General features: G+C 37.5%; 1 protein-coding gene across 1 annotated transcript; it reads left to right on the plus strand.

The window, feature by feature from the left end:
* Positions 1 to 216: 216 nt before the first annotated feature.
* Positions 217 to 10,670, plus strand: LOC136242675 (neprilysin-3-like). The gene is made up of 16 exons (XM_066034118.1): positions 217 to 995; positions 3,031 to 3,090; positions 3,247 to 3,372; positions 3,423 to 3,512; positions 4,877 to 5,013; positions 6,496 to 6,715; positions 6,768 to 6,866; positions 6,935 to 7,012; positions 7,643 to 7,749; positions 7,868 to 7,926; positions 8,132 to 8,183; positions 8,231 to 8,298; positions 8,345 to 8,469; positions 9,478 to 9,627; positions 9,746 to 9,822; positions 10,407 to 10,670. The coding sequence occupies exons 1-16, from the start codon at positions 321 to 323 to the stop codon at positions 10,504 to 10,506; spliced, it is 2,223 nt and encodes a 740-aa protein (XP_065890190.1). The 5' UTR covers positions 217 to 320; the 3' UTR covers positions 10,507 to 10,670.
* Positions 10,671 to 12,597: the final 1,927 nt, after the last annotated feature.

Raw genomic sequence — 12,597 nt, forward strand, 5'->3', positions numbered from 1 at the left:
TTATTGAAGGTGTATAATTTAAGTAGCAAAAATATGTGTGAAAAATTGGTAGGTTGGAAATCGCTAATGTAATGAATGTTAGAACACAGATTACAGTTGAAGAGTTCGTTTTACAGTAAAAATAAAATTTCCAGTTTAAAATAGGGGTTCGACGGAACCCCCCCTGGGTACGGGCCTGTTATCATTCTGGGTGCTGCATGCAAATGTGATTAGCGGGGATGCGCTGGCCACGTATAGTCACGTGTGTCACATGGTGGTTTCCTTCATGGTCACATGCCCGCATGCAAAACTTTGCTTTCGACCTCGCCCTCAATTGAAAAATGGAAGAAGACGCGTTGTTGGATACTATCCCAAAGGCAAACTTCGATTCACACAGAAGCAAGCAAAGAAAAGGAAAGCAGAATCTTCTGATACTAGTACTGGTCGTTTGTATTCTCTTCTTTGTCTCGACCACCATTGTTCTAGCAGCCATACTTGGTTACCGTGAGAGTGATAGAAACAGCGAATCAAGTTCAGGCGACACATGCACGACTTCAACTTGCATTGACGCAGCCTCGTCCTTGAGGAAGGCCATGGACACTTCTGTTGACCCCTGTGAGGATTTCTACAAATACAGCTGTGGTAATTGGGAGGAGACGAACGTCATACCTGAGGGGTTTGGAGTGTGGAGTACATTTGGTCAATTAGGTGAAAGCAATTCAGTTGCCCTGAAGAATGCTCTTGAGCAGCCAGTACCAGAAGGGGACACTGGGGCTGTTAGTAAAGCGAGACACATGTATGCCAAGTGTATGGACTTGGACTTAATCAATGATGCCAAAGAAGAGCCACTGCAAGAACTTATTCAAACTGCTGGAGGATGGGAACTGGTCAAAATACCTGAACCAGAACAGTGGAGTTTATCAGACTTGGCTAAGGAACACTACTGGAGGAGTGATGCCTTTTTTAGGTTCAACATTGAAGCAGATGACTTCAATTCCAATGAGGTTGTCCTCAAGGTAATGTGTTTAGTGTGTGTTGGTGTACACACATATGTGGCATTTGTGTTTGTACTGGTATAAGGATTGTTTGCAAATAAATATAGGTATATATAGTGAGTTGCGTAGCCATGATGCAATAACTACATGTGAGGATTGAACAGTGTACCCTTATTCTATGACTCATCCATCATGGTTGCTGTTGCTGCCACTGATGCTGCTGCGAGTGATGTACGACATCCTTCTCTAGTTGACCTCAAACTTATTCACTTGTTTATATAAAATGTCAATGTACTACTGAGACTAAATGTTATGTAATGTCTTGGCTTTGTGATTCTTTACGATTCTTGTCCTTTTTGCCAAGTTGTAGATAGCACAAAGCGAATCAAATTCAATGAAGGCCTGGAAGCATGCACCCCACAAAGCACAGTTGAGGTGTGGCCACGAGGGTCTATCATGTAATAATTGATATAGATGTTTGATCATTGTAAGTTGTTGGTAATAAAATGAGTGCTATATAAGTAATATACACATTGGTAATTGTTGGAGTAAATACCTCAAAAGACTAAATGCAAAATTTTGAAGTAAAATGTTGACAAATTGCAATACAAATATCAAATTCATCAAAAATTCCCTTTTGCGCTATACGTACAGTACACAGTGGTGTGTATGCAGGCCTTAATTTAATTTTTAAGGTGCTGAGGATAAATGTCCTTACATATTCACAAATGTACAGACATAGCGTCAAATTGTACAGACATAGCGTCAAATTGTACAGACATGAGCTAGAGGAGCACTTTGTATAGACTGCTGGAATTGGAATAGGGAGTTTCCATTGAAAGTTTTGAGGTTAAACACAACCACATAGCTGCAACATATCACCAGACTGTGGTCATAACAGCTGCTGGTGATAGCAGTACACAAAGGGGAGGTGGCATTGGTAAATCCTTGGGTGGGAAAATGTAGTATCTCCTAGCAACCAAGTGACAGTTATTGTTAGCACTACAAACAAACATGCACACATCAGCTTTTATGGTACCACTGTTGGTTTTGCAAGGACATGGGTGTCCGCCCAAAACTAATTATGTGCAGACATTGTGCTATTTGTGCGGATTTTGTCCGTTGACCGCACGTTAATTTAAGGCCTGGTATGTTGACTCCTAACATGTTGATGTGAAGGGTGCCTGGGTATATAGGAGAATATCTGAGAGCATGGGCGCTTTGAACTATAGCTTTGTACTTTTAGTTTGTTATGCTATCTACAGTGAGACCATCTTACAATTGTATTGCACGGATATTGGAAATCTAATGTTTTATGATGGAATTCAAAATTGACTAACCACAATAATTATATTGAAATTACTAAACAAAGTAAAATCAGCTTAGCTACACGCACTAATTTATAGGAGCAAGATATACCTTTTTAACTAAACTTACCTTTTCACTTGCTATAAACGTTACAGATAACATGTGTTGTCAGATAACATTTACACATTATGAGCAACCCAACTGACTGCTGGATTAAATGTACAAGTTTACCACTAGCTCTTGGCCATGCTAGCTGCATCTACAGTACATATTGTAGAGTGTCTGAAAATTGAGACTTTGAGACTATACAGTCAAGTCACCATTATTTTCCACTTGTCGTATTAGCTAGGTTAGCTAGTGGCTATAGTAAATGTTTCTGTCAGACCATCAGTTCAGGTATCATCAGTTCTTCATTCGTCCTCTATTCTGTATGGCATAATCTTTGCTCCCTTTATGCAAAGTTATATACAGCAAGTATACATGTTTTGTGTGTGTGTGCATGTGCACGTGTGTGTGTATGTGTTGTATACTAGTATCATGAGCTAGAAACTTGTCTCTTAAGCAATTAACCACTTGACTAATAACTAAGAACTGACTGACTAAATACAACATGGGCATATGCAATGTTTTATACAGTAAGATCACATGAGCTAATACATATAAACAACACAATTACCTCATAATTACACAAGCCACCTCTTAAATGTTCAAAGTATACATGTACTATTACTCGTGTTTTGTTGTGTAGTTTATTCAGTCTGGGCTCACTCTCCCTAGCAGCAGTTACTATACTACTTCTGATTCCACAGTGAGTATGCACGTGCATGCATGCGCACATGTAGTTGTGGTTGCATGTGTGTGTGTACAATTGTTTACTTATTTGCATAGTGTATATGCCATTTTTGTGAACTGTACTTGAGATGTGTAAACAACTGTATATTGTGGTGAATATTACATCGCTCAGTATGAGAATGCTACCAAGGCATACATGAAGAGTGTACTAATGCTATTGGGTGCTGATGAAGCTCCCGACAGTGGACTGGATGATGCCATTAATCAAATATATGCACTAGAAAAAGACCTTGCTGAGGTATGTATTTGTAATTCTGTCCTGTGTAAATGTATTTTTGTTCCATCTAGATATTCATGCCTTCTACCGACTTGCGCAATGTTACGCTCACTTACAATGTATGGACAATTGAGGACTTCAACAGCAACTTTACTTCATTGGTGAGTCACTATATGTTGTGCTTATACTTCACAACAATGTGCTTATACTTACTGTATGTTGTGCTTGTGCCATACTACTAATGTTAGGGACAAAAATTCTGTCACGCATGTCTGGTGTTAATGAATAGATGTATCTTTCATGCATACAACCAGTGTTACCAGAATGCACACACAATAGGTCACTACGTTGTTGTGTTCAGTGGAGACAGTAGTGCTGCTTTACTATAAAGCCTATTTAGTTGAAAGATATTCTTTGAATAAAGAAAAGCTATGCTGTTATGTCTGTTCTACTATTCTGTCATCGTACCATTTGACTTGTGGTGGTGCCAGACTGCCTGTAATGCGACACAACTCTTTCATACAAATGTCCTAATCAGGGGTGTAGCTCCACCCAGGCATACCTGGCCATCAGCTTACTTTGCCCTGGCATTACAACATAGCCATGGATATAAATACTGCTGTTCATAAATTAATTACGATTCTAGCCACCATGGTACCACAGCTTGACTGTTGAGAATTTTGTAGTAAATCTTCCACGAAAAATAAGTACCACATCAAAGTTATAGTGATAATCTGTCTAACCCGAACATGTCTATGTTTTCTACTAACTGACTAACTCTAACTGGTACAGAAGTAATAAAATGGAATTCAAGGAATGTACAAAAACGACTGGTTTTTGGTCAACGTGTCACAAATTTGATGAAGCAATGGAGGTCACCTATACCTCTGTTATCTATAGGTAACAAAGGAGTGGACAGCCAAAGTTCCAGCGTTTTATGGTGAATAGTTATAGTGCTAGACAGTTGGAACAGGAATAAATTCGATTTGTACTGCAACGGTACAACAAATAAATAATAGGCGCTTATTTAATTGATCATAACTCACAACTGAAACAAGCTACAAAGACAGGATTTGGCTCAGTTTGTTCACCATGAACAGGCAAGGTATAGTGTTTTCCCTGTACATTTTCATGTGGACAAAGAAGAAAGCCATTCCAACAATGAAACGATGATGGTAATCTTTATTTCTGCCACATCATAAATAAGTGCCCATAACTCAAGTGCCTTATGTTGTACGAACACAAAACAAAGATTTTTTTACTCCCATGAACAGGCAAATCCGATGGCGTATAGGCTTTATTGATTTGAGCTTTGTTTTTATGTAGTTTTTGTTTTTATTTTTACTTCAATAACAAAATAGAAGTTTGTGGAAACAACTGGTTTTTGCTGAGTGTAATGAATTCTTTGGCATTAGCAAAACTTAGTTGTATTATGCCAACTGTGACTGACATTAGTGTGCTTTTATGAAGTGAATTCCATTGGTGGTGTACATCCATCCCTGTTGTTGTTGTTCTCAATATACAGATTCATATTGACCACTACCTTGAAGATTACTTCAGCTTTGCTGGCAGTGATGTAACTTTCAGTGATGTAATCTTAACAACGCTGGACTACTTTTTTAGTCTCAATGATTATATAGAAAATCTGAAGTGGTCAGAACTGTAAGTAACTAGTTTGGTATGGGGTTCTTGGCATGCTTTTGTGGTGCTGACAACTGACGTATAGGGTTGAAACAGATTTCAAATGTTAGTATCTGCGTATTTAAGTGTCCTACCGAGCTATTTATGTAGTAACACTTCAAAATAATTGTGAAAAAAGAGTTTTGTTATTTACACTACATGCTTTGTATATTTTTTGATCAATTATTGTGTGTATAATAATAATAATAATGATGCTGCATGCAAAAGTAGTGTTTCTACTGTATGCACTAATGTTCTACTGGTATAGTAGACCCTCAGTTTATCCAACCCTTGTTTATCCGAAATGGGAAATGACTGTTCTATTAGAATATTTTGAGAACAATTGTATGTTTTATTAGTATGTAAATGTATGGACTTCAGTTATTAGTTATTCAAAAAATTCACTTCTCTGAACAATTTTATCATTGCCTGAGACCAATGGGGTTCAGATAACTGGGGGTCCGGTCCACTGTGATAATTGATGCAGTTATATTTGCTAGTGTAATACTAGTTCAAAGTAATGATTTGATTAAGATTACGGTCAACTGGAAATAAGTAAAATACCACGCATGCTGTGCTTTAGGTGATAACTCACCTTTGCTAATAAACACACATCTTTACTTACTGGCCCGTTACAGTCCATAGACTAGTCTAATAGGTTGGGAGATTTGAAGCTGCTATTGTTAATCACTCAAATGGGCTTTGAAGCATTACTACGCATCAAATCACTGGGAAACTGATACCATTTTTACCGAGGTAGTTATAGTGAAAAACAGCCAACAATCGCATGGGCAGGGACAGAAAGCCATTAAGAAAGGCTTACTTTAGCAATCAGAGTGCAGTACATGAAAATAGTTACTTAATTTTCAAAGTTACACACAAATCCTTCCAGTATTGTTATTAAGAGCACTTTTTTGGTATCTGTCCCTGCACTCACTACTGAACTGTTCTAAGCCAAGGCATCTAGTCTGTCTAGTAGAAAACTGATGGGAAGTAATAGTAAACTGTAGTAAAATGCCAAAGAAACCACAAATAATTAGTGATGTCATTCAAGCGCCACGCACTAACAACTGGCGGTGTATCACAGATATAAACACCCAACAAGCTTTGTTTCACTAAACTGAGAACTAATTATAGCGCTAACCTCGATGTGCCTTGCAGACATGAACAAGTCATTACCCATTACCAAAACCATTACCAAATATATTAACAAGCTTTTATCAACTCATTTACACTGTAAATAGCACACAAAATCTAGCCTTTGGCACAATCGCCATTTAAATTTTATGGAATATTATGCAATGTGGTACAGTTAATGAAATTTTTGTGGTGCACACTTTGGCTTCTCTAGATTGAAGAGCTTTGACTTTATGGAACTACAAGTTCACACTCCTTGCTTGAGGGTTGGGTTAGGTTAAGAACTGCCATCTCTTCATTTAATATTGACTTAATCCTGTTGTGTAGCCAAATGAAGAACTATGCCAAGTGGTCATTGGTGAAGCACTACATTCCTCTAATGGGCCAGGATTTCCTTGATGCCTATTACACGTTTACTAGTGTGGTGACGGGTAATGGAGAGAGGGAACGTTACCTGACATGTGTCAGCCTAGTAGAAAACTCTTTGCCCATGGCTGTGGCCCGTCCTTTTGCTGACAAGTTTTTCACCAACAGTTCCAGACAAGAGGTCAGCTGTCGGTGCACTGTACCAGTGTGCATTTGAGTGTCAAATCCTACAGATTGCTGATATAATTCATGGCATTCGGGAGACCTTTAAGCAACGGCTGGATGGACATGAATGGCTTGATCAGGAAACAAGGGGCAGATGTAAAGAAAAGGTATGAGTATGTGTGTATGCTTGTGTTTGTGTTTGTGTCTGTGGTAATATGTGTCAATCCATTGTTAGGTTGACAAGATAACACAGGAGATTGCTTATCCAGAGTTCATTAAGGATGACGAAAAACTGAATGAGTTTTATAATAACGTTAGTAATATGAAAACTCTGTCAGTATTGTAATATACTAGTTAGCCATCTAATCACAGTCTCTACTAATGCCACAGCATACACTGAGTGAATAATGTGATTGGTGGGAATTACGTTTGTCCACATCAATGGATGGACTGCCAACATTGATTGGAATTATGATAATACTGGAGGGAGTTTATTGGAGGAAATGCTGATATACTCTAATAAAACAGTCAACTCTAGGTTTTGCACTGCTCAAAAGCTTATATAATAGGTTATTTTCAAAGCATATGTAAAGTAAAAGTTTGCCATATTAGAAAGTTGGTACAACAGAGACTTATATAAAGTGTTGGCAGTAGTATCTATCCATTCACCATGCTGTTGAGAACATAAAGGTGATTTTATATGAGGAAAGGGTGTACGAGATAATAAAGTGAATAGCTGGTCAATGTTTTTTTTTACTTATATGGGGATGTCAGCCATATAAATGCTGTGTTTTTACCACTGTGAAAACAACTGTTACTCAGCTTTTGAATGGTTACACAGTGTACTTGTTTGCTATTTGTGAAAGGATAAAGCAGAACATATTACATATCTACATGCACACTAGTTTTTACCTACAAGATATTTGTATTCTTTTCTGTCAAGGTGACCATTGATGCTACCACTGAGTTCTTCACGTCATACATAGAGGTGTTGAAGTATGCGCGAGCTGATGAAGTGTCTCAGTATGGTAAACCTACTGATAAGACCAGGTGTGTAGTGTATTGTGTGTGTGCATGCGTGTTTGTGTGTGTGCGTGCATGCATGCGTAACCATGCTTTGATCCACATTGTGACACACTAACTGTACTGTCACTTCTACCCCATACAGGTGGTACTTACCTCCTACTGTGGTGAATGCCTACTATAGTCCATCCTTCAACAAATTTGGTCAGTTACTACTTCTACTATGCAACACACTTGTTACCTGTTAGTTACTGTATATTCATGTGACATTTGTAATCCTCATGTGTGACAAGATATGGCTGTTACTCGTTCTAAATACCACTGACTTTGGGTAATTTATTCAGTTTTATAACTAAACTTTGGCTGTAATAATTAAAATATAAATTAATGTTGAATTGTTGCTGTTTAGTTTTCTTGGCTGGAATTCTGCGTCATCCATTTTTTGAGACTGGATGGCCATCGTAAGTGAGCAGAAGTTAAAGACATTTTGAGATATGAGTGTTTATAGTTACCTGAGTTATGGTGCCATTGGTGTGGTGATTGGACATGAGCTCACACATGGCTTTGATGATCAAGGCAAGCCCCACCTTTTGTTTTGTGTTGCACTCAATCCCTACATTAGGTCAACAGTATGATGGTGATGGGAACCGTTTGAAATGGTGGACTGAAAAATCACAAGAAGCATTTCAGGATAGAACTAAGTGTTTTGAGGGACAGTATAGTCAATATAGTTTGAATAATCAATCGGTAAGTGGATAGTAGTACTGTACATTAGGGATCATGGAGATTTGCGCTTTCTCACAAATATTGACCAGAAAGCAGCTTCACAACACCTTCTATACACCTTGGCAGTTAGTGTGCGCTATGAAATTTTAATAATTTATTTTTTGGTGTAATGACTGACTGACTGACTGACTAACTTGCTCACTTATTTACTAATGTAGCATAACTCAATAATGGTTATGGCTACAGGCTTGCTTTTTAGACATCACTTCAGATGCCTTTTGATATACTGCAGTACGTACAATGCAGGTATGATGGACTTACCTTTGTCCTCCTTTGTGTTCCATTGACAGTGTAAGGTGGCGATTTGTGGTTATAGCACATAATGGCTTCCCTGTGCTCACTTGAGTTATCATCCTCGTTTTCTCTAGTAACTGGATTGATTATAGATATAGAGGCACTTTTCGCTTGTAACACTGTGTAATGGACTGAACATAGCTGAAAAAAAGGTATAATGGTCACTTCACTTTTCAGTAATTGATAGTTGGGGTGTACGTTCCAGTGCAAAATTATGCTTTACATCATTGTTTCTTTTGATGTGATATGCATGGGTTTACCAGTCATAAGTAGGTTACAAAAAGTAAACAAAACAGGTACAAATAAAAACAAATTTTTAGTTCGATTGGGTCATAAGTAGTGAAACAAGGGAGGTCACCTATAGTGCCAAATAGGAAAAGAGTCATCTTCATGCTGCTGGAGGATAGGTTTGTGCCTCCTTGTTAGATCCCCCAAATTCTGTATGGGAAGAGATACGGAGGGGGTGCTACCTTAAACTTTAATACCTGAACATATTCAGTGATGTACGGCATATCACATATGCATACAATACACACCTCCATGTTTATACATTGCCGTGCAGTAGTGAATATAATACAGTATAAACAGAAATATTTCATAAGTTCTGCTGTGAGATTTTGTGTAGTTTACAAGTAGAAGATTGGAAAACCCATTTATTGCTTCTAACTTGTAAAGGTCAATGGCAGTCTCACATTGGGGGAGAACATAGCAGATAATGGAGGGGTACACACTGCATTCCAAGCCTACAAGAAGAGAGGCAGTGCCCCCAGGCTGCCTGCTATCAACATGACAAACGATCAACTGTTCTTTGTGTCATTTGCCCAGGTGAGTTACCATTGAGAGATTGTACAGGGTTCTTAATAATCTGGTATAATATGTGCAGTCATTATGATGTACATCATTTGCTAGTGTTACCTGTTATATTTCCTTATTCCCATATAAGGTGTGGTGTACGCTGTACACTGATGAGTACCTGCAACTTCAGGTCACCACTAATGTCCACAGTCCTGGACCTATAAGGTCAGTATTGTGCTATCAGATCAACATTTGCAAAAAACTGCAAGAAAAATGTTGAGGGGATGACATGGCAACAATTAGATGCTAGATTTTTTTAGGGCTGCTTTGAGAAGTAACTAACTTATCAGAATTAAATGATTTTCATTTGCATGCACTTATTTTGCTGTCACAACTGTCATTTGGTAATAAAATTATAATCTTAAGTACTGAGAAAAGATTAATATACTCTAATAGAACAGTCAATAACTTAATCAGGAGCAGTCCATTGTGACTGCTTTATTAGAGTATTTAAAATTATCGTGTTTCTACTGTAATAGTATGTCAATATAGGGATTTTCCTTTTTCCACATAACTAAACTATGTTATAAAATCATCGTGCCATTTTAGTTGCATTGGATCCCTATTTTAGTTTCAAATTAGCAATCATGATATACAATGCGTGCATTATGCAGTGTCCATAAAGCTAGGCCGCAGTGGAAATTTAAACTTAAAATGTGCACACACACAACACACACACACACTACTACTCACAACACATACAGACACACTGTATTTTGTATACGTTACACTGTATTGATGTTTTATAGGGTCTTGGGTGCACTGACCAACAGTAAGGAGTTTTCTAATGCCTTTTCTTGTGCTGCTAATACTACGATGAACCCAGATGATAAGTGTCAGCTATGGTGAAGCATTTGCAGCTGATCTGGGCCAACTGTTCAATTCATAATTTTTTATGTAGCTTATATACCATATTTTTATTTGTTTGTTGTTTTCAAACTCTTTACCTAGTTACAAGTTGTATTATGTCATTGTTAGATGTTCCTATCCCAATGTGATATATGGGTGATTCACATACAGGAAAAATTCTGGTGTTATAAAAGCCAGTAAATTTTAGAATTTCATGAACAAAAGTGGCCAATTTGTATTACCTCTTGTAGCCATTTTCACAAACGTTTTGAGATTGCAATGTTGCGTCTGTGTCATATGTGGGAGAATATGAGAATGAAAAATGAGAGGATAGACAATTATGGTATAATTATTTGCGAGAAATAGTGAAGTCTTGAAAAGTATTCATATTTAACAACCTATAACATGGCATTTGTATGGATTGTTGATGCATACATATTTTGAAAGTAAACAGTTTCTAATTGGTCTCTAGCTCTTTAAATCAAGGACTTGTCAATGCATTGTGTCACAAACAATATAACTGGGTAACTGCATTAATACTAGCTATACTGGTATACATTTTGACAACCAGAGAAGCTTGGTATGTTGCACACATGCTTCAATGCTGCCATGGTGTGAATCTGTCACGTCATAGAAGATCTGGAGAGCAAGTCAATGGAAGAAGGGTGAAAGGAACACTTGTATGGACATTATTCCTTTAGTCCCCATACAGTTTACTGAGTGGTCATGTTTATAAATTTCTGACATCAAGGGATATGTCAGAAATTCGTGAACTTGTACTTGCTCACATATGCATCTTAATAAGAAGTGTATTATACTGTATGTAGTGTGGGGGACTCCAGCTGATCTCAAACTACAGACACGATAGTGGCTCCTTGTATTTTGACTCTACAGGGGGAAAGCTCTCTTTATTTTCTGAATGTACAGTTGTCCATGATATCCCTGCACTACACTTATAGTGTTTTATATGCTAATTCATGCAACTCTTAGACTATCAGATGTTAGTTTGCTAAAACAAACTGACCACAGTTGTGTAGTGAGTGGTTAATATCTGCATGAGAGCACATATAGCTATTATGACTCGTGTATCTAGAACTGTATTGCTGGCCCTATTTACTAATACTGTACTACCAATTAGCACTACAGCTACTACTAGCTATCATGTGGGCAATAATAATAATATTTTCTTCTAAAATCCTACACCTTAGAAAGCACCCCAACCTCAAAGGAAACCTTAGAAGTTAATTTGGAAGGATTATAGGTCATTAAATATGAAGCCAAAAGGGAATCAGTGCATTTTTTAAAAATTGGCATTTCGTTATACTTTTTCACTGATATACAGGGGATCTATGGCCCATTTATATGCATGAATTGCAATGATGACATCCATTTTGAAGCTCAGTTCTTGTATAGCTATTGTTGGGAGTAGCCATTGATCTTTAGTAACAATGGAGTATATATTTATCCAGTCTATTCAAGTTAACATGTTCTGTGGAAACATAGCTAGTACTGATCATATTAATCACAGTCTTCATCATGCCAAAGCAACATTGTTGTTGCCTACTATACTGCGGCCTGCTGATTGACTTACTATGAGCACGTGTGCTACTAGACACCTTCAGTGACTACAGCATACTATTATACAGTTTACACTGCAGTCTACAAACTATAGTATAGCTATGTAGATAGGTCAAGGCTGTAAGGTGCAAAGTAGTTCAATTGCAACATGAAATACACAACTGTAGCAGTATAAAAATAATAAAATGCAAGAGTAGAGATCACTGAAAAAACCAAAACAGACAAGTCAGCATGTTGTATTACATGACTCGAGGAATTGTCACACATGGTCAGATCTCTATATTGGTAGACATGCTCCATCAATGATCTCCATTCTTGTATTAGCTATATCGAAACGGCTGATAATGCATCATCAGTTCAGTGAAAGTTTAAGTAGCTATAGCTAGCCACATATAAATGGCTTGCCTCGAAGTAAGGGTCGTGTAGCTATGTAATGTGTATTGCTAAGAAGAATAAATGTATGTATCTATGTATGTACACTGTATTGGAGAAATGTATCCTAATATGGGTTTC

This window comes from Dysidea avara, chromosome 13 (assembly GCF_963678975.1).
Source record: "Dysidea avara chromosome 13, odDysAvar1.4, whole genome shotgun sequence".
Taxonomy (NCBI): Eukaryota; Metazoa; Porifera; class Demospongiae; order Dictyoceratida; family Dysideidae; genus Dysidea; species Dysidea avara.

Excerpts from the sequence above, each read along its gene's own strand:
- LOC136242675 (XM_066034118.1), top strand. The coding sequence starts at position 321 with ATGGAAGAAGACGCGTTGTTGGATACTATCCCAAAGGCAAACTTCGAT. Across the intron at positions 3,373-3,422 it reads TAGAAAAAGACCTTGCTGAG|ATATTCATGCCTTCTACCGA; the intron begins GTATGTATTTGT and ends TGTTCCATCTAG. Across the intron at positions 9,823-10,406 it reads CACAGTCCTGGACCTATAAG|GGTCTTGGGTGCACTGACCA; the intron begins GTCAGTATTGTG and ends GATGTTTTATAG.